This window comes from Haliotis rubra, unplaced genomic scaffold (assembly GCF_003918875.1).
Source record: "Haliotis rubra isolate DU_JTF1 unplaced genomic scaffold, ASM391887v1 Scf655, whole genome shotgun sequence".
Taxonomy (NCBI): Eukaryota; Metazoa; Mollusca; class Gastropoda; order Lepetellida; family Haliotidae; genus Haliotis; species Haliotis rubra.
In genome coordinates, this window is record NW_025767363.1 from 1 (window position 1) to 21,948 (window position 21,948).

Consider the following 21,948-nt stretch of genomic DNA (forward strand, 5'->3'; position numbering starts at 1 on the left):
GTCGTCAATGCTGAAGACTCCATGACAGAGAATTCCATACAGTCAGTATAAGGGGGAGACTGTTATCTGTGCTACACCAGGTACTGACGTGTTCGTCAATGCTGAAGACTCCATGACAGAGAATTCCATACTGCCAGTATAAGGGGGAGACTGTTATCTGTGCTACACCAGGTACTGATGTGGTCGTCAATGCTGAAGACTCCATGACAGAGAATTCCATACAGCCAGTATAAGGGGGAGACTGTTATCTGTGCTACACCAGGTACTGATGTGGTCATCAATGCTGAAGACTCCATGACAGAGAATACCATACTCTCAGTATAAGGGGGAGACTGGTATCTGTGCTACACCAGGTACTGTTGTGGTCATCAATGCTGAAGACTCCATGACAGAGAATTCCATACAGCCAGTATAAAGGGGGACTGGTATCTGTGCTACACCAGGTACTGATGTGTCGTCAATGCTGAAGACCCATGACAGAGAATTCATACAGCCAGTATAAGGGGAGACTGTTATCTGTGCTACACCAGGTACCGATGTGGTCGTCAATGCTGAAGACTCCATGACAGAGAATTCCATACTCCCAGTATAAGGGGAGACTGTTATCTGTGCTACACCAGGTACCTGATGTGGTCGCTCAATGCTGAAGACTCCAACGACAGAGAATTCCATACAGCCAGCATAAGGGGAGACTGTTATCTGTGCTACACCAGGTACCGATGTGGTCGTCAATGCTGAAGACTCAATGACAGAGAATTCCACACTGCCAGTATAAGGGGGAGACTGTTATCTGTGCTACACCAGGTACTGATGTGGTCATCAATGCTGAAGACTCAACGACAGAGAATTCCATACAGCCAGTATAAGGGGGAGACTGTTATCTGTGCTACACCAGGTACTGATGTGGTCGTCAATGCTGAAGACTCCATGACAGAGAATTCCATACAGCCAGTATAAGGGGGAGACTGGTATCTGTGCTACACCAGGTACTGATGTGGTCGTCAATGCTGAAGACTCCATGACAGAGAATTCCATACAGTCAGTATAAGGGGGAGACTGTTATCTGTGCTACACCAGGTACTGACGTGTTCGTCAATGCTGAAGACTCCATGACAGAGAATTCCATACTGCCAGTATAAGGGGGAGACTGTTATCTGTGCTACACCAGGTACTGATGTGGTCGTCAATGCTGAAGACTCCATGACAGAGAATTCCATACAGCCAGTATATAAGGGGAGACTGTTATCTGTGCTACACCAGGTACCTGAAGATGTGGTCATCAATGCTGAAGACTCCATGACAGAGAATACCATACCTCAGTATAAGGGGAGACTGGTATCTGTGCTACACCAGGTACCGTTGTGGTCATCAATGCTGAAGACTCCATGACAGAGAATTCCATACAGCCAGTATAAGGGGAGACTGGTATCTGTGCTACACCAGGTACTGATGTGGTCGTCAATGCTGAAGACTCCATGACAGAGAATTCCATACAGCCAGTATAAGGGGGAGACTGTTATCTGTGCTACACCAGGTACTGATGTGGTCGTCAATGCTGAAGACTCCATGACAGAGAATTCCATACAGCCAGTATAAGGGGGAGACTGTTATCTGTGCTACACCAGGTACTGATGTGGTCCTCAATACTGAAGACTCCATGACAGAGAATTCCATACAACCAGTATAAGGGGGAGACTGGTATCTGTGCTACACCAGGTACTGATGTGGTCGTCAATGCTGAAGACTCCATGACAGAGAATACCATACAGCCAGTATAAGGGGAGACTGTTATCTGTGCTACACCAGGTACTGATGTGGTCGTCAATGCTGAAGACTCCATGACAGAGAATACCATACAGCCAGTATAAGGGGGAGACTGTTATCTGTGCTACACCAGGTACTGATGTGGTCGTCAATGCTGAAGACTCCATGACAGAGAATTCCATACAGCCAGTATAAGGGGGAGACTGTTATCTGTGCTACACCAGGTACTGATGTGGTCGTCAATGCTGAAGACTCCATGACAGAGAATACCATACAACCAGTATAAGGGGGAGACTGGTATCTGTTACACCAGGTACTGATGTGGTCATCAATGCTGAAGACTCCATGACAGAGAATACCATACAGCCAGTATAGGGGGAGACTGGTATCTGTGCTACACCAGGTACTGATGTGGTCGTCAATGCTGAAGACTCCATGACAGAGAATACCATACTGCCAGTATAGGGGGAGACTGTTATCTGTGCTACACCAGGTACTGATGTGGTCGTCAATGCTGAAGACTCCATGACAGAGAATACCATACAGCCAGTATAAGGGGGAGACTGGTATCTGTGCTACACCAGGTACTGATGTGGTCGTCAATGCTGAAGACTCCATGACAGAGAATTCCATACAGACAGTATGAGGGGGAACTGTTATCTGTGCTACACCAGGTACTGATGTGGTTGTCAATGCTGGTTCCTCCAGTCACATACTCGACACATCAGGGGATGATTAATTTTGATACTTGAGACTCACAAATGAGTTCGAGACAACAAGGAGTTCGACACATCCAGTTTCGAGTCTAAATGATGATAAATAAAGAAACCGAACTGAGTCAGTCTGTTTCACAAACATGACATTTGTGTGAGGGAAGCAATATACCCTCGATATGGATTACCAGTGATATGTGATACACGGTCACCTTGACCTTCACAAGTTCACACTGTTGTGAGTAATGTTTTCTGTTTTGTATTCATGTTCCTCGGGAGAAAGAACATATCTTTCTAACTGATACTGAAACTAAACATGTTTCACCAACTCATTCTGTATTTCTAAGCATTTGATGTTATAACACAAACATTTATTTCCGTCTATTTCCTCTTTACATTTAGTCTTTATTAACAGTAAATGTGTGTGTGTTCTCTATATGGTATTGCATCGTAACAAATCGGGCATAGATGTATCGAAATGTGATTCATAGAATAGCAACATAAACAGTTTCATAATCTCTAGTGAAAACCAATTCAACCCTTCTGTCTCTGGAATGCTCCTGGAAGAAGTCATCGTGCCTGTGAATAAAATGTCAACCCCAAAATGTTCAAGAGCTGGGAGCCATGGTTGCCTATTGCTGTGTTCGCGGTTGAAGTCAGTCAATGTGAACTTGATAACTACTTCATACAACGTTGCGGGGGGAGGCGTGGGTGTTGAAGTTGTCAGGGAAGCACAAATTTATGGTTGATCAAGTATGTATTGCTGTGCATCGATATTAATGAATTGATATTCCTTCCGTTGCAGGTGGCTGATAGTTCCAGCTGGGTAAACTTTCAACAATGCTGAGGCTCTTTGCGGTTCTCGTGCCAACGTTTTGTAAGTATCATACCTTTGGTCGACAAACCCATGCCCTCCGCATATGAGTAATTCTACACATGATAATAGACTGTGTAAAAGCTGATGAAACATTAATGAGTAAAAACTAGGTGCTAAAGATGTCGGGTGAAACGGCAGATTCGTTTTCGATGACGAAATGGTTTTATTGTTATTCTGAGGCTTGTGTGTTGGGATTAGGTCTATTCATCAGGCATATTCATTATTTAATTGATAGTATCATAGCACAGTGGCATACGTTATAATTATAACAACAATTGAATACATATATGTTTACAACGATGACGTCACATACAGAATATAACTAAAGTATATGCAGTTGGTGTTAATAATACAAGGTTTATAAAATAGATTATAATTACACTTTCATACACTGTCTGTGTGTGATACGTAAGAGATATGTTTACTTTATGCGCGATCGGTAATAATATGTTTACTAACTTAAGGTACTTAACTGATAATGATTAGAGTGAGCGAGTGAGTTTAGTTTTAAACTGCAATCAGCAATATTCCAGCTATATGGCGGCGGTGATAATGATTAGATATTTAGCACTATGAAATAGAGAAAGAATATAGAGAGGGTGCTTACCTGTGAATTGTGAAATCATACAACATTAGTTATATGTTGTGTCAGCCATACATGTACCATGGCTGACGGATGTGAATTCAAATTGTCATACGTCACAGGTGTTGAAGCCTGTGCTTTTGGTGGTGAGCCAAATACAGGTAGCAAATACAACACCCTATATAAGACAGTGGAGAAGCAGTCTTCTGAAAGGCGGTCGTCGACACGACATCCCTCCGCTGGAAAATGTTGTCCCCAACAGTTAGGACACAACCAATGGATGAAGGAAATGAAGCCCGAACGAATGATGAACCAAACAACACGATGCTTGCAAAGACTCAAGTCTTGGGAAGGAACAAACCAAACACTGAAACATTCCTTCAAGACAAAAACCATGGAATTCCCACCTTTGAGATAAGAACAGACAAAACCAAACTGAACAAAGAGAGCCAAAAAATGCAAACATATTTACAATAAACAGTACATCACACAAAAACTTCCTCCTCTTCTGTATCTTCTCTGATGGTCGATCCGAAGTTAATGATCCATTGATTATCTCTCATCCAGGCTGGACGGTTCCGAAGTCAGGAAGGTCTCCCCGACTCTGGAGTGGGTTCGACGTTGAAGCCGGACTTGAGGTATTGTCAGGGGAGATAACTGCCTCTTGGACTTCTAGCAATGCAGTATATCCAGGAGAGTGCTGGGGAGACGTAAAGGTGCTGCATCGGCAGGGTGATCACATGACATGTGACCATGATCAGAGATAATAGACTCTGACCCAGCACCTGAAACAAAAACAGTTGAACTTACCTGACTCCTGAGTCTTGGCAGTATATCTTCCTCGCTGTCATCTTCAGGTTCATGTGCAGCTTGGTAATCCTTCACACGAAGGGAATCAGACTTCTTGCTGCGTGGGTAGTCACGTATTTGTGTAGGCAGAGCTGGCTGTAGGGAAACAGATTGGAGTGGTACGAGCATGTTGCGATATAGAGCCCTCAGTGGTCCCTTGCCACTCTCTTGCTTCACAATGTAGACAGGAATATCCTCATTGGGCTGTTTCAGGATGATGTAGACTTCCTTGCCCCACTTGTTAGCAAGTTTGCTTCTTCCTGTGAGTCCAACTAGGCGCACTAACACTCTGTCATTGGGTTGAAGAAATGATTCTCTCACTTTCTTGTCATAGTTCTGTTTGTGGCGATGACCAGCTTTCTTGGATTCCTTGGAGGCAATACTAGAGGCAAACTGTAGCCTCTTTCTCAGGTTCTGGGCATACTGAGTGTGCGTGGTTTGTCGTTCTCCGAGGCTAAGTCCGAGAAAGGCATCTACAGAGAGTCGAGGGTGTCTCCCAAACATGAGGAAGAATGGGGTGTATCCTGTACTCTCGTGTCTAGTGGCGTTATATGAGTGTACCAGGGATGGCACTCCAATTACTTTTCTTTGGTTGTCGAGAGTGCCCAGGATATTCATCAAAGTCTGGTTAAACCGCTCAGTCATACCATTTCCTTGTGGATGATAAGGTGCTGTTCTAGTCTTCCTGATTCCGGTTTACCGACACAGTTCGTTGATGATATTTCCCTTAAAGTTTCTCTCTTGGTCACTGTGAAGTTTGACTGGACACCATAATTGACGAGGAAGTTGTCAAAAAAGACTCTCGCAGTTGTCTTGGTGGATTGGTTGCGAGTTGGGATGGCTGTGGCATAACGGGGGAAATGGTCTGTTATAACGAGGATGTTCTCATAGCCTCCCTTTGATTATTAAGCACACAAGTTCCATAGGTTGTGATGACTTTCACTGTAGTCTTGGACTTATGCAGTTTCCACAGTTCTTCACATATTGCTCCACTTCCTCGGACATTCCAGGCCAAAAGAACCTTGACTTAGCTAGATAAAGGGTCCTGTCTCGTCCTTGATGTCCAGAGTCATCGTGGAGGGCTTTCAATATATCAATAATCTTGTGAGAAGATAACATAAGTTGCTGTTGAGGTTCATCTGTGCCTTTGACTTGTCTGTACAAGATCCCATCTTTGATTGATAATTTGTCCCAGTCTTGGATTAGTCTTCTGACAACAGGATCCTCCAGTGAATGTTGGCGTGCTGTTGGTTTTTCACCTTGCTTGACTAGATGGAGAACACGCTTGAGATGCTTGTCACTGAGCTGCTCCTTCTTCCAGGACAATGAGGTTGGAGTCAATGAAACAACGTCATCAGGACATACAGCTTCTTTGTTGAAGGATAGGCTCTCAGCTGCTATGCAAGGGGTGTGGGGAACCTGGCTCTAGAAGATGGCCTTAATAGAGGTTGGTTCTATGTGTATCTCCTGGCTAACAGAGTAGCATGGCCTTCTTGATAATCCGTCAGCATCCATCCAAGCAGCTGGCCATCGGTGACCAGTAGCATCAAGTTTGGCGGATGTCAAGACATACGTTAAAGGATTGTTGTCAGTCTTGACCTCGAATTTGTTACCGTAGAGATACTCATGGAACTTGTCCGTGACTGCCCATTTCAGTGCCAAGAATTCCAGTTTGTGAGCAGGGTAGTTCTTCTCACTTTTCCTCAGACCACTACTTGTATAAGCGATGACTCTCATCTTCCCGTCCTGCTTCTGATAGAACACTGCACCAATTCCTTCTGTACTGGCGTCTGTGAGGACTTCAAAAGTGAGAGAGTAGTCGGCCTAGGCTAAGGTTGGAGGAGACGTGAGGTGCCTGCCTAAGGTGTCAAATGCTTCCTGGTGTTCATCGTTCCATTTCAAATTGGGATCTGGTTTTGAGTTCCTTCTCTTCTTCTTTAGTGGCCGAGCAATCCTGGCGAAGCCCTTGACAAAACGGCAATAGTATCCAGTAAAGCCTAAGAATCTTCTGACTTCATGGACGTTAGTTGGAGTTGGTCAGGTCGTCAGTGCAGAGACTTTCTCGGGGTCTGTTTCTATCCCATTGCAAGAGACTACATGTCCTAGATATGCCACTCGGTGTCTGAATAGTTCACACTTGAATGGCTTGAGCTTGAGTCCATTGTTATTTTGAAAAGCCACTCCTCTAAAGTTTTGGAGAAAATGATGGCGTCATCAAGATAGATGAGACATTCCTTCAGGTTTAGGTCTCCCATGCATTTTTCCATCAAACGGTAAGGCCAAACGGCACCCTGTTACACTCGTAGAATCCAAGTGGGCCAAATGAAAATGCTGTTTTCTTTTTGTCTTTTTCTTTCATCTCCACCTCTCAATATCCCGAGCCCAAACCCAGCTTTGAAAACAAAGATGCTCTTGAGAGGCAATCCAGTGTCTCTTCAATTCGAAGGATGGAGTAGGCATCTTTAATGGTCCAATGATTAATCCGGCAAAAATCCACAGGCTACCATTTCATGAAAATGCTCCCCCACTTCCTCAAACATTCCAGCTATTATGCGACGGTGAGGGTCCTTAAATGGGGTGTCATCAGTGAGATTAATCTCATGTTGAACTACATTGGTGTGTCCTAAGTCCAAGATGTTCTTCGACATGATGCAGTCCCATTTCTGATGCAAAGTCTGGTCCTTCTGTGCATCTGTTAGACAACTGTTGGAAAGGTCGATGCTAACTGTTGGAGCTGGAATCGGTTCTGCATGTGTCTGGGTCTTCAGTGGTAAGACTTGGCTATGTACACGGACCTCATGTAACTTGCAGAGTCTTGTCTTGGCTGGTATGGTGATGGTTCTTGCAGAGATGTTGCAGATTCGAACAGGAATCCTTGAAGAGTTTCATCTACAAGTCTTGGGCATACCGAAAGTCCTGTGTGTTGATCGAGCCCAAGTCGAAGTGCTTGGTAACTGCTGTTGTTCTTCCAGGTTGATGTTGAACAAGTCCATATTCAGTCATCATCCTGTTTGGCTGAACATGAATAGGGGACATATCTGTAGGTCTTACTTGACCGATGATTCCATTAGAGGCTTGGGACCGGAGAGCGGAGAGATGTAACCCATGAAGGAGGGATGCTGCTGTTGACTGGTTCCACGTAAGCTTCTACCTGATCTATAAGGTTGGTGCCGATTACCAAAGGGACTCTTCTTTTGTATTATGTGTTACCAGTTACAAGTAGTGGTAGTGTGAAGTTATTGTTGATAAAAGGGATGTAGATGTTAGCCTCTATGTATCCAGTGAAGGGAAAGATGTTATCACCTGGTGACATTACTTCCACTTCAAAGTCAGTGAGTGCCTTCAACGGGAGGTGACTTAGACTTGACTTGTGATATCATTCCGATACAGTGGAAACCATAGATCTGAGATCAATCAAACCTTCACAATCCAACTCGTCGATGCTGACTGATGTATCATTCGCCTTGCCTATCATTATTCGGTGTAGGCCAATTGAGGGGCTAGTTAAAGGAGAATACTAACGCATATGATGTGGTAAAAAGCATCCTGAAAATCACTCTCCGTTATTAAAATTTCATAAAAAGTTTGTAAAAACGCAATGAAAACGTGAAAAACGCCTTAGAATTTCCGCCTATTACGGAAACACTCGACGGTTAATGAGCAGAGGCGGGTATCACGTGACATGACGTCAAATTTTCTTACTGATACTGAAACCAAACATCTTTGACCAGCTGATTCTGTAATTCCGAATATTTGTTCTTATAATGCAACGAGTTGTTTTCAGCTATTTACTCTCTAAATTAAGTCTCTATCAACAGTAAATCTGAGTGTACTCTACATGAGGTTGCATGTCGAAATGTTATTGATAAAGGAGCAACATAAACATTGCTCTGGTGACAGCATAGTACGGTTCTGACTTTATCTCTGGTGACAGCATAGTACGGTTCTGACTATATCTCTGGTGACAGCATGGTACGGTTCTAACTTTATCTCTGTTTACAGCATAGTACGGTTCTGAGTTTATCTCTGGTGACAGCATAATACGGATCTGACTTTATCTCTTGTTACACCATAGTACGCTTCTGACTTAACTCTGGTGACAGCATAGTACGGTTCTGACTTTATCTCTGGTGACAGCATAGTACGTTTCTGACTTTATCTCTGGTGACAGCATAGTACGTTTCAGACTTTATCTCTGGTGACAGCATAGTACGTTTCTGACTTTATCTCTGGTGACAGCATAGTACGGTTCTGAGTTTATCTCTGGTGACAGCATAGTACGTTTCTGACTTTATCTCTGGTGACAGCATAGTACGTTTCTGACTTTATCTCTGGTGACAGCATAGTACGATTCTGACTTTATCTCTGGTGACAGGATAGTACGTTTCTGACTTTATCTCTGGTGACAGCATAGTACGGTTCTGACTTTATCTCTGGTGACAGCATAGTACGTTTCTGACTTTGTCTCTGGTGACAGCATAGTACGGTTCTGACTTTATCTCTGGTGACAGCATAGTACGTTTCTGACTTTATCTCTGGTGACAGCATAGTACGTTTCTGACTTTATCTCTGGTGACAGCATAGTGCGGTTCTGAGTTTATCTCTGGTGACAGCATAGTACGTTTCTTTCTATATCTCTGGTGACAGCATAGTCCGGTTCTGACTTTATCTCTGGTGACAGCATAGTACGTTTCTGACTTATCTCTGGTGACAGGATAGTACGTTTCTGACTTTATCTCTTGTTACAACATAGTACGCTTCTGACTTAACTCTGGTGACAGCATAGTACGGTTCTGACTTTATCTCTGGTGACAGGATAGTGCGGTTCTGACTTTATCTCTTGTTACAACATAGTACGCTTCTGACTTAACTCTGGTGACAGGATATTACGGTTCTGACTTTATCTCGAATCGTCATCACATAGAGATGACTCCAGACGTGGTGAAGATGTGAGCGTATCCTGCCACACCAATGGCAGCATCACAAACACATGCAAAAGCGAGACAAGTGTGTAACCACTGGACGTATTTCTATCTTACCGTATCAGATAACATGTATGTCGAACGTTGAGTTATTTAGTTTGGCTAATTGGACCTCTGGAAACTAAACGGAAGATGATGTTCCTGTTAGCATGTACAAACTTCTTTGAGTGGCATTTTAGAAGTTGGGAAGTACACTACTTACAACTTGCTACCATAATTTTGTCAATAAAATAAAGAGGTTATGGCTTTATTAAGAAGGTACTTTAAAGCGTGTGTGTGTGTGTGTGTGTGTGTGTGTGTGTGTGTGTGTTTGTGTTTGTGTTTGTGTTTGTGTTTGTGTGTGTGGTACAGACATAATTTCTTCAATTCTAACCTGTTTCGCACTGTCAATGTGATCATCATGGGAATGACGTTGCTATACTCTGTGTATAACGGCGTTGCTAAGCTATGACGTCACTATGTATATATATTGGTGAATTGGCATTTCGACTGTTGCAGGTGGTCGGCTTCAACAATGTTGAACATCTTTGCGGTTCTGGTGCCGACCTTCTGTGAGTGCTCTCCACACATGAGGAGTTAGTTATAGTTGTACACTGGGTTAAGCTAATGGTAAATGGGGCACTAAAGATAGTTGATATGAGCTTTACTGGTAAAACCACTAAACAATCAAGTCTCTTTTACTATCTTGTTGGGTAAAACAGCAGATTGATGTCGACAGGGTTTTGTTGTTTTTCTAGTTTAATGCGACATTCTGTCAGTATATCGGGGGTATATAATTGAATCGGACCAGGCAACACGGTAATTGGAATAATCATAATCGATATTTGTAATTAAAAGCCTGCGGTTTACCTTGTCAGTGGTTAATTTCAAAGATGCCATGGTAGTCTTTATTCTTGCTGTCTCTTATTTCAGTCTTGGTCGTCCCAGGGGACAGACTATGTGAGTGGGGTAAATATGGCGAGCACTGTAACTTGACTTGTCCTGTGAACTGTGCCCTAGTTCCATCAAGAAATGTTCAGTACTGTAACAGAAACACGGGGAAGTGTCTTGGAGGATGCCGGCGTGGTTGGCATGGTGATCTGTGTGACCAATCCTGCAGCACCAACTGTCTCAACCGGACCTGTAACCAGCAAACTGGGCACTGCACACTTGGCTGCAATGGAACCAACACTGGAGATTTTTGTAACAGTACACGACGTACGATGATTTTAGTTTAATATTGAGTTAATGAAATTTTTATAGCTACATTTTCACAATCTATAACTTTTTGTTCTTGGTAACAACATTATTTTTATAACCGGAACTACTAGGAACATTTTAGTTAGTTGTTGCCCATAAATATAAATTCTGTTGTTTCTGTAATTCTGCTGAAACAAATATATACTCATGATATTGTCACAATTGTACAATCGACTCTGATTTTCAGTGACGTGTGAAGCTGAAAATGGACACAATGATGTGATTTAATTTTTCAAAGATTTCTAAGGCTCCACCAATAACTGATGACTGTTATAAAATGTGTTACTATACAATAAACCCCGTCCATACCAAAGTAGATAATTGCCAATTCAGACAATATCATCATTTCTTACACACCCGTGGGTGAGAAACCCATGTGAGAAAACTGGTATCACACATATGTGTGAGATCGATTTCTAATCCCGTGATTGGCTACTCCATGGTGATGACCTAAGGTCAGGGTATGACGGACTACTTTCCTGATTAAAATTCATTGATAAGTTACTCGTGCTTCAATCGAACAGAAACCTGTTACTCGTGCAAAAAATACCCCTTTACACCTACCTGTTATTTTCGCGATAGCAACATAAACAGGTATTTATACAATGAGTCACAAGTAGAATAAATATAACACAAATCTATTTATTTTCGAATTCCTTTTATTAAAACTTTTGATTTCTACTCATGAATTCAAAATGGCTCCAACAACCTGTGATACCTGTGTAAACAATTATGTGAAAATCACCGTTAGACATAAAGCCCTTGATTCCCTTCGAATATTCAAAATGTACAACACTGGTACTTTTACTGGAGAGATGCGACAAGTGTCATGTGTCGTCTTGCAAAAATACCTGACACGATAACGTCAGTGCCTGTCGAGAGATCAATTTACCTCGTTGTTTCTTTGATGCATTGATGAAGATGACATTTTTCACTGATACATATGATGGAGACTCACTTCCAGCTCCGAGATACTATGTGATTCTAATGTTATCAAAATCACTCATGACAATCTGAACCAAAACACACTCGTTGAAACAATGTACAACATGGTACGTTTTGCAAGGCTTCATGAGTGCAAATGGCGGCACACGTCCGTTCTGTTCAATCGAACATGTACAGGAACGGTTGATCTACACATAAGTCATTGCTCAAGATATTCCTCTGACGCATGATAATGAAAAGTTTATGTCTTGATAACTTACAGGATGTAATCAACTCACATTTCATACTGAAAACTCCGTAAACTCCATTACATTCCAAGTGGCAGTTTCTGGCTCGGGAAAACGAGAAGGATGTTGCGAAGAAGAGTAGTCCCCCATTGACAGTGAACGTAACCTCAGCAATGTCACATTCAAGCACACTGGGTGCACCTAATTACACACACTCAAAACCTTTGGCCCCGGTCGATGGTAGAACATTGAGCGTAGACTGGTACACAAGTACAGATCCCCAATGTGCAGAGATATCCAAAACAATATTCCGATGACGACGACAACCACCAAGCGATAACGATGACGTCACACGCTCAAATATTTACGCTTGTAAGAATTAAAATCATCCACATCATCGTTTTAGAGGGTTTAATTAATTTTCAGTGATCTTATCTAGTTATCATTATCACCATTGCCTTGATGATGCGAAGAGGTGGCAGAAACTTTTTTGTGGAGGGTCACCATGGGGATGAGTAGTGATTAGGAAGCCAAGTGACGTCACTCATTCATAAACGTTGTGTTGTGTATTATTGCGCACCTACGATTAGAAAACATGAAATTTGAATCTATTCGACCATAAAATGATACGATTTATGGTGTGTAAGAAACAGATTACTGTACTCGTGTCTGTCAGATACCATTTATCTTACAACTCGTTGTTTCGAAACGTATTTAACTCGCTTTCGCTCGTTAAATACGTTTTGAAACAACTCGTTGTAAGATAAATGGTATCTGACAGACACTCGTTTAGTAATCTCTATGTATTCATGAATACCTATTCCTACATTCGGACAACATCATCATGTATTTATGAATACATATTCCCACATTCAGACAACATCATCATGTATTTATGAATACCTGTTCGCACATTCAGACATCATCATGTATTTATGAATACATATTCCCACATTCAGACAACATCGTCATGTATTTATGAATACCTATTCCAACATGCAGACAACATCATCATGTATTTATGAATACCTGTTCGCACATTCAGACATCATCATGTATTTATGAATACATATTCCCACATTCAGACAACATCGTCATGTATTTATGAATACCTATTCCAACATGCAGACAACATCATCATGTATTTATGAATACATATTAAATACAAGACCAGGTGTTCGCACAAAACATTCAGACAATATCATCATGTATTTATGAATACCTATTCCAACATTCAGACAACATCATCATGTATTTATGAATACCTATTAAATACAAGACCAGGTGTTCGCACAAAACACTCAGACAATATCATCAGGTATTTATGAATACCTATTAAATACAATACCAGGTGTTCGCACAAAACATTCAGACATCATCATGTATTCATGAATACCTATTCCCACATTCAGACAACATCATCATGTATTCATGAATACCTATTAAATACAATACCGGGTGTTCGCACAAAACATTCAGACAACATCATCATGTATTCATGAATACCTATTAAATACAATACCAGCTGTTCGCACAAAACATTTAGACAACATCATCATGTATTCAAGAATACCTATTAAATACAATACCAGGTGTTCGCACAAAACATTCAGACAACATCATCATGTATTCATGAATACCTATTAAATACAATACCAGGTGTTCACACAAAACATTCAGACAACATCATCATGTATTCATGAATACCTATTAAATACAATACCAGGTGTTCGCACAAAACATTCAGACAACATCATCATGTATTTATGAATACCTATTAAATACAATACCAGGTGTTCGCACAAAACATTCAGACAACATCATCATGTATTCATGAATACCTATTAAATACAATACCAGGTGTTCGCACAAAACATTCAAACAACATCATCATGTATTCATGAATACCTATTAAATACAATACCAGGTGTTCGCACAAAACATTCAGACAATATCATCATGTATTTATGAATACCTATTAAATACAATACCAGGTGTTCGCACAAAACATTCAGACAACATCATCATGTATTCATGAATACCTATTAAATACAATACCAGGTGTTCGCACAAAACATTCAGACAATATCATCATGTATTTATGAATACCTATTAAATACGATACCAGGTGTTCGCACAAAACATTCAAACAACATCATCATGTATTCATGAATACCTATTAAATACAATACCAGGTGTTCGCACAAAACATTCAGACAACATCATCATGTATTTATGAATACCTATTAAATACAATACCAGGTGTTCGCACAAAACATTCATTGGCGGAACATGTTTCAACTTCACTTCAATCAGTATTTCGAAACAGATTCAGAAAAACGATTTGTCAAACTTTGAGAGAAAACATAAATTCATTGATCCAAAATGACGTGTACACCATAGGGTTGTATTGGTTTGACGAGCAGTTCATAGGAACATAATCTCAGTTGCTCATGGTCATATAGTTGTACTAAAACCCCTTAAAATCTGTTTTAGCGTTGATATTGCATTTTATGTTCTTATACACCCATACTTTAGGTGAAACACAAAAAGTCTAATTCTCAACGATACACATGTGGAACATATTCTACAATCTTCATCATCATTTCTAAAGTTAGTTTTCATTTCTTGAATTATAAAAAAACCAAACCTAGTAAGCCTAGCCCCTTGCTAATGTCATCAATTGTCTACCATAGTAAGCCTAGCCCCATGCTAATGTCATCAATTGTCTACCATAGTATGCCTAGCCCCTTGCTAATGTCATCAATTGTCTGCCATGGTAAGCCTAGCCCCTTGCTAATGTCATCAATTGTCTACCATAGTATGCCTAGCCCCCTTTCTGATGTCATCAATTGTCTACCATAGTATGCCTAGCTCCTTGCTGGTGTCATCAATTGTCTACCATAGTATGCCTAGCCCCTTGCTGATGTCATCAATTGTCTACCATAGTATGCCTAGTTCCTTGCTGATGTCATCAATTGTCTACCATAGTATGCCTAGCCCTTTGCTGATGTCATCAATTGTCTACCTTAGTATGCCTAGCTCCTTGCTGATGTCATCAATTGCCTACCATAGTATGCCTAGCTCCTTGCTGATGTCATCAATTGTCTACCATAGTATGCCTAGTCTCTTGTTAATGTCATCAATTGTCTACCATAGTATGCCTATTTCTGCTGATGTCATCAATTGCCTACCATAGTATGCCTAGCTCCTTGCTGATGTCATCAATTGTCTACCATAGTATGCCTAGCTCCTTGCTGATGTCATCAATTGTCTAACATAGTATGGCTAGCTCTGCTGATGTCATCAATTGTCTACCTCAAATGAACCATAACTGCAGCCAAAGCTTTCATGTGACCTTGAATGCTTTTGATCCGAGGTGATGAGTACTGAGCCATATGACTACTTTATGGGCTGGACAGCTGGGATTTGACTGCTTGAGAGTGTTCCTCATCCCTCTGGCCATAGAGTCTTACTCGGATTCTTTATGTATATACATGAACATGTTCTCCTGTTAAGATGGCTAAATCAATGAAGGCGATTTGACCACTATTGAAAGTTTTCACATCACGTCACATGAAGCTGAATGTGAATCATTTTTCTGAAACTTTCATGCAAGTTTAAAAATTCAACTTTACAGATAACAAAATCCGAGATTGGTATGATTGGGAGCGCGTTTTTTGCCCATGGGAACGTCTATGTCTTCTACGAATGTCGGATTCAAAATTTCCAATAGCTTGAACTAATGAAGAACACTAACATTTCCATATCATCTCTCGAATGACATTGTGTCTTGGAGGTTAGAGGTGTGACTCATGGGCTCATCACGTTTAGTGACAAATTTCAACAAAGTCAATGAATGTAAATCGCGAGTTTGAATAACCCACATGGTATTTTTCTGCATGTCTAAAGTTGTTCTTTCTGTGGAAAAACACAAGACCTGTCTTGTATGTAGTCTTCCAAAGATTACAGTTCTATATGTTAACTTTATGATTTTCACAATGGTGTAGTCTGAACACTCTCACAAAAGACAATGTCATGAGTTGATTTAAATAGAAGCGATAAACGCCTTTTCACATCCATAACAAATCTCTGCTAAAAGCAAATCGAAACTTGACCTACGAAAACATTTTTTAAAGTAAAATTTACATTTCATATATATAAAAAGAGTTAAGTGACATATGCGAAGAAATTCCAGATTACAATTTGGGCAAAACATTCGAAGACATAAGTTAATAAAATGTTCACATTATTCATTATTGACTGATATGTAACGTAATACTGACTAATATGTGTGGCTTAATTATTTCACTTTCCATACCTTATATTTCCGTAATTATTCGCTTTTCTTCATGACATAAAACTGAGATCCATTGTTTGGGTAAAGTTCTCATACATATCTGGTGCACAAATGTATTAATATCTCAACTGTCTATATAAAATGTACGTGAACGAAACGAAATGTCACGGAAAGACAAAGATTGTTTCCCTATTTATCATCAAATTTAAAAACTACAAAAAACCCATCAAGAAACGCGATTCAGGAAATGAAACTGTGTTGCTATACACAACGATGAAACAAATATATTGATGGTTAAAGATTTGAAGTAAATGTTTACAGCACGATAATAATGACCACGTGAATTTTTGTTTTCAAAATATTATTACCGGGATCCTTTTCCGTTTTGTGGTCAACACTTTAACTTGGACAGCTACATCAAGGATCCTTGTATTGGTGAATAAAAGGATGTTGCTCAATGTACATGCATGACAAAGATGCTGTGGGAATGCTTGAAGTTAAACGTCCAAATAGATAGGCAAAACTCATTTTTGATGACTCAGTGTCCACACGATAACGGTAGCATGAAAAAAATGTTTTCGTTGCCAAAGACAGGAGAGAACAATCTTCAGTGAAAGAGAAATGCAGTGTATGGCCAGTTTACAATCTACGGAGAGCAGTTAAAGGGAGATAATTCATGTTCATTCAGTTTTGTTTTCAATCTAACAAACACTTGTATGGTTAGCAGCAAACGATATACATTGCGTCTTGCTCATATGTATGTCCGTGTGTATGTATGTGTGTGTGTGTGTGAAAATGTATCTATGCACATGTAGACGGTTATGCATATATGTGTATTTTGTATGTATACAGACAAGTGTAACAAATTGAGGGATGGAAATAGAAAGAAAAAAGTTCTTTGCGCAAAAGCATCAATGTGTGCATAACCTGTCTCGCATCCTAATCTGAGCTGGTTAAATACTGACATATCGCCGAGGTATTGTACATCACATTGATGAACACCATGGTGTCCATTTGAAACAAAATTCCTATCCATATTATTTTAAAAAAATCTTGTTTATTTTATATTATAGATTTTCAGTTAATTGGATGTCATTAAATTTTAGTTCCTGAAATATATACCTGATTTATTTATCAAGACATCGATTTTCTTTGTCCAGAGTGTGGTCGTGGCTGGTATGGAGATACGTGTGAACATCCCTGCAGCAGCAACTGTGTGGAGGAAAGATGCAACCAAACAACTGGAGTCTGTGTACTTGGCTGTAATGGGACTTATACAAGAGAGATCTGTAACATCACGACAGGTACAGAGATATAATGGGTAATCTAGATGTATGTGGTTAATGAATAATATGTAGAAAAGTGTATGGATACCAGAATACAATGGATCTTTGTCACATTTGTCTGTACCATATAAGCATGTTTTACAAAATGTATCAGAGACCTTTGGCGGTGACAATGTTTATTTGCAAAGCCACATTGAAGCAGTGTCTGTAACCTTCGATTAGTGAGTGAGTGAGTGAGTTAGATGTAGTTACACTGTACATATTTCAATCATCTCTATCACCTCTATGGAGGTCACAGGTCAACACACCGAATTCAGGGCAATATATAGGTTGAATGATAGGAACATATTTTCATTTTGACATATATAGTATCACATTTTAAACAGGTATATTGGAATAATAAGGAATGTAGTAACAAAATGTTATAAGTAGTTTGATCCTTTAATGTTGGATTGTTAAGGTAGATAAAACAGGTCTAATTCTGCTACCTTTTCATAAAAAGTCCTGAATATTCCTTAAATGTATGTCAAGAGAAGAGAAACCTTATTGCTGGCAAAGGTAGTCAAAAACTTTGGCGGATGTAGTCACTGAACGGATGTAGTCAGACACTGGCGAATGTAGTCACTAAACGTATGTAGTCAAAAACTTTGGCGGATGTAGTCACTGAACGGATGTAGTCAAAAACGCTGGCGAGTATAGTCAAATCATTGGCGGATGTTGTGATAAATATTGTCTTTGCCTACAGTAGTTAGCAACATCAAGGAAGAAGCAGACAATCTGGCTGCCATACTGGTTCCTGTCTTCCTGGTTGTAGCTGTATTCGCCGCAGTCGTCGTGGTCCTATTGTAAGTTCATATGCTTCATGGGGCGGTGGGGTAGTCAGTCAGTCATACGCTGCACGTAAAACTGTTGCTTCAAACATCAATCTGATGTCTGGTGTAATGTGTATGTTTTTTAGGCTTTATTACGACCTTGAATGATAACAATTGATCAAACAAGATTTGGGAAAAAGGCACATGTAGCTATTTAAAGAAAGGGCAAATTGTGACTCTAGAACTGGCGTTGACTTAACATTAACATTGACACAAGTGAATGTGAACTACGACAGATGATTACAGCTTTATCCCTCACATAGAAAATACAACACATGACATAAAAACACAACATATTATCTTTCAACATAATCGCCTTCCACATTGGGACATCTTTGCCAACAGGGTTAGAACGATTTTAACCGGTTTCGTTGAGGTCCATCACCTCAGCTGTTGGACAGGTTTCTCCATAGCTGCCATAAAGTCAACATAAGAGGTGACATGGGTTCGTTGTTCATGTCTGAAGTGTAACAGGAAAACTGTTTGGTGTTGAACGCCACACTTCTTGTATCCATTATGTTGCTGCGAGAGCACACCTTCCTCAACCGTCATTGCCCCGTCAGCATCCTTAATCAGGATATGTTGGCTCAGTTGTCAGTGGACGTCTTTCAGACCTAGTGAGGAATCAAGAGAGGTTTGACAAGCATGGCACTAGGCAGCGAAAGGAATCTCTGCTCGGTTATATTTCTACATATAATTGCACACTAAATAGTTTCCTCAACTCCCCCTTAGTTGTAATGGAACTGTGCAAGGCATATGTTTAATTGCCAGAAGGGAGTATCATCATCAATGCTGCTCTGTCACCCTTATTGCACTTATTGTAACCGCACACACACGTGCATGCTATCACACACAAATGCATTCTCACACACAAACACACTCTCTTTTGCTCTCTCTCTTTACCTCTCACGCACACAGAAGTGTTTCTATTATGCAGGAGACACTACTGTAACCCTCGTCCGCTATTATGAAACAACCCGTTTCTGTGATTTGCTTTTAATAAATTCATCACTGCATTTATCTCACTTTTAATGATTCACTCATTCTGCATAGTATGATTCCGTTATATAATTCATACATGGAAAAAAGGTGGAACTTTTAACATGTCGAAGAACGTTTGATGAAAATATTCTTTAGCATTTAGTAAAATAATGTCGGAAAAAAACAATTTCATAATCTCAAAATCTTTAACTAAATACTGAATGAATGGATGAATGAAAGAAGGAACAAGCGAATGTATGTACATGTATAGTTTAATATAGGGCTTCTCTTCATATGTCTGGAATATGTATACATACCAGCATTAAAAGTAGTCAAACTGCAATGACAAATTCAATAAGTATGTGTGATATTATTTTTGCAGATGGCGCAGACGGAAAAATCGGTAATATATTATCACTTTCTTTTCACATTTGTCATTACCTGTTGTGATACCTGACCTGTTTATGATGTGCAAACATACATAGGTTAAGGATTCTTGGAATGAACGTATCTGACACAGTCGTAAACATGAAGAGATGGATGGATGGATGGAGGTTATGGAATGTTGACACCATAGTAATCTCAGGAGATTGAGCTTACAGTAGGGCCTATGTCCACATGTCTGGAATATATATCATTTTATTCTTTATATGTTTTTTCTTTGTTGCAGTGCACAAAATGCGGGTGAGTATTTCGCGTTTTCTTGGAACTTTTCCAGGACAATAATTGGCTCGATGACTCGGATGCCTCATGTCATCGTATCCCAGTTGCGGAAATCGATGCTCATACTGTTGATCACTGTATTATCTGGTCAAGTTTCCATTTTTACAAATCGATGCCATATAGCTGGAATATTGCTGAGGGAATCGCCAAACAAGAAACAAACAAAACATGAAACAAAATCGCAAACAATCCGGTTAGCAACGATGCTGTGGCACTTCGTTCAGCATGTAAAGTAAGTAAAGACTGTCTCGGTTCTACCATACAGTTGCTTTACCCTCGGTGTTTCACATCTTCATCTATTCAGTGGAGTAGCATGAGTATATTTTACTACCGCTTACGTCGGTTTGGTGTAGAATATCAATGTCCCTATCACAGTGTTCGTTCCTGATGTTAACGTCTCCACACACGGTCTATACACTGGCATTGTATCTGTAGTCCGCTAGTCACATTTATCATTCTGTACCTAAACCATACCTCATGATGTAATACTGCAAACAATATTGAAAGAAAGTGGGTGATTTTAAAGTCTCCCAAACACTGTCAAATTCCGAGCATTTTCAGTGTAGAGGTTCGTGGGGTCTTTTCTACGTATGTCAGCATCATGCCAGCGTTGCTTTACAATCGTGGATCTGCATAAATGTGTTTCATCTCCCCATCTAGTTGACATGCTGTGATATAAATGTTCCAAGACTGAAAACAAACCCAATCTCACAAAGTCTACTTCTTCATCCCCAGGTGCTTCATTCAACGAGGAGCTTCTGTTATCCCGTGGACACACGGATGAAGGTAAAGTCAGAATCGCCTTCTGAATGAAGCTTTAATAAATGAAACAAACCAAAGAAATCGCGTTGAATAGAAATTATGTCCAGGAATACACTTCATTTCACATTCATTTCTGTTTCGTTATTTCGTTATTTCTTGCCACGAGAACTGAATTCATAACACTACATAGACCTGTTCAACAATAAAGATGAGATTTGAGCTGAAATGACATGATTTGTTTTCTTGACTGACAAAAATTATAACATTTAACATAACATATATATTGCATTCATCAATTCACCAAATTCAGTCATGAATTTTACTGTAATCAAATGCACAATGGATGTTATTCTTTCTTTATAATCCATTTACCTCCGGTTTGCATTATGTAATTACAATCAATGAACATTTGTGCGGGATATATACTGGAAGTATAAAAACATACATGTATGAAATGAAATTTATTTTTTCTGCAATTAGAAGGAGCTTCAAGCGGGGAGACTCCAGTACAAACTGGAAATATGAATGAAGGTAGATAGAAGACGAACTATTGGTCTAATGGACGATTTGCACATTTACATAAAATGATGCAACAATAAAGATGGAATTTGAGCTGAAAGGTCATATTGCATGACGGGACTTGGTTTGATGACCAACAAAACAAAACAATTTATATTCATCAAAGGAGGAGGTTTCTTTACACATATAAAACAGGAATCATGAAGTTTACTCTGAGGAAATGCATAATGAATGTTTTTCTTCCTCTATGATCCATTTTCTGCCTCATTTTATCAAACAATGAAAGAATGATGGATACTGGAAAATATTTATTAGGTACATGTATA

General features: G+C 39.9%; 1 protein-coding gene across 2 annotated transcripts; it reads left to right on the plus strand.

Moving 5' to 3' along the window:
- Positions 1 to 3,270: 3,270 nt before the first annotated feature.
- On the plus strand, positions 3,271 to 21,927 carry LOC124257274 (protein draper-like). 2 transcript variants are annotated; one of them, XM_046691294.1, is made up of 9 exons: positions 3,271 to 3,354; positions 10,267 to 10,319; positions 10,681 to 10,965; positions 17,640 to 17,783; positions 18,511 to 18,610; positions 20,001 to 20,021; positions 20,289 to 20,302; positions 21,077 to 21,127; positions 21,584 to 21,927. In XM_046691294.1, exons 2-9 carry the CDS (start codon positions 10,283 to 10,285, stop codon positions 21,640 to 21,642), a joined length of 711 nt encoding a protein of 236 aa, XP_046547250.1. In that variant the 5' UTR covers positions 3,271 to 3,354; positions 10,267 to 10,282; the 3' UTR covers positions 21,643 to 21,927. The 2 variants fall into 2 exon arrangements, with proteins under 2 accessions (XP_046547250.1, XP_046547251.1); XM_046691295.1 differs by having other exon boundaries at positions 18,514 to 18,610.
- The last annotated feature ends 21 nt before the right edge of the window (positions 21,928 to 21,948 follow it).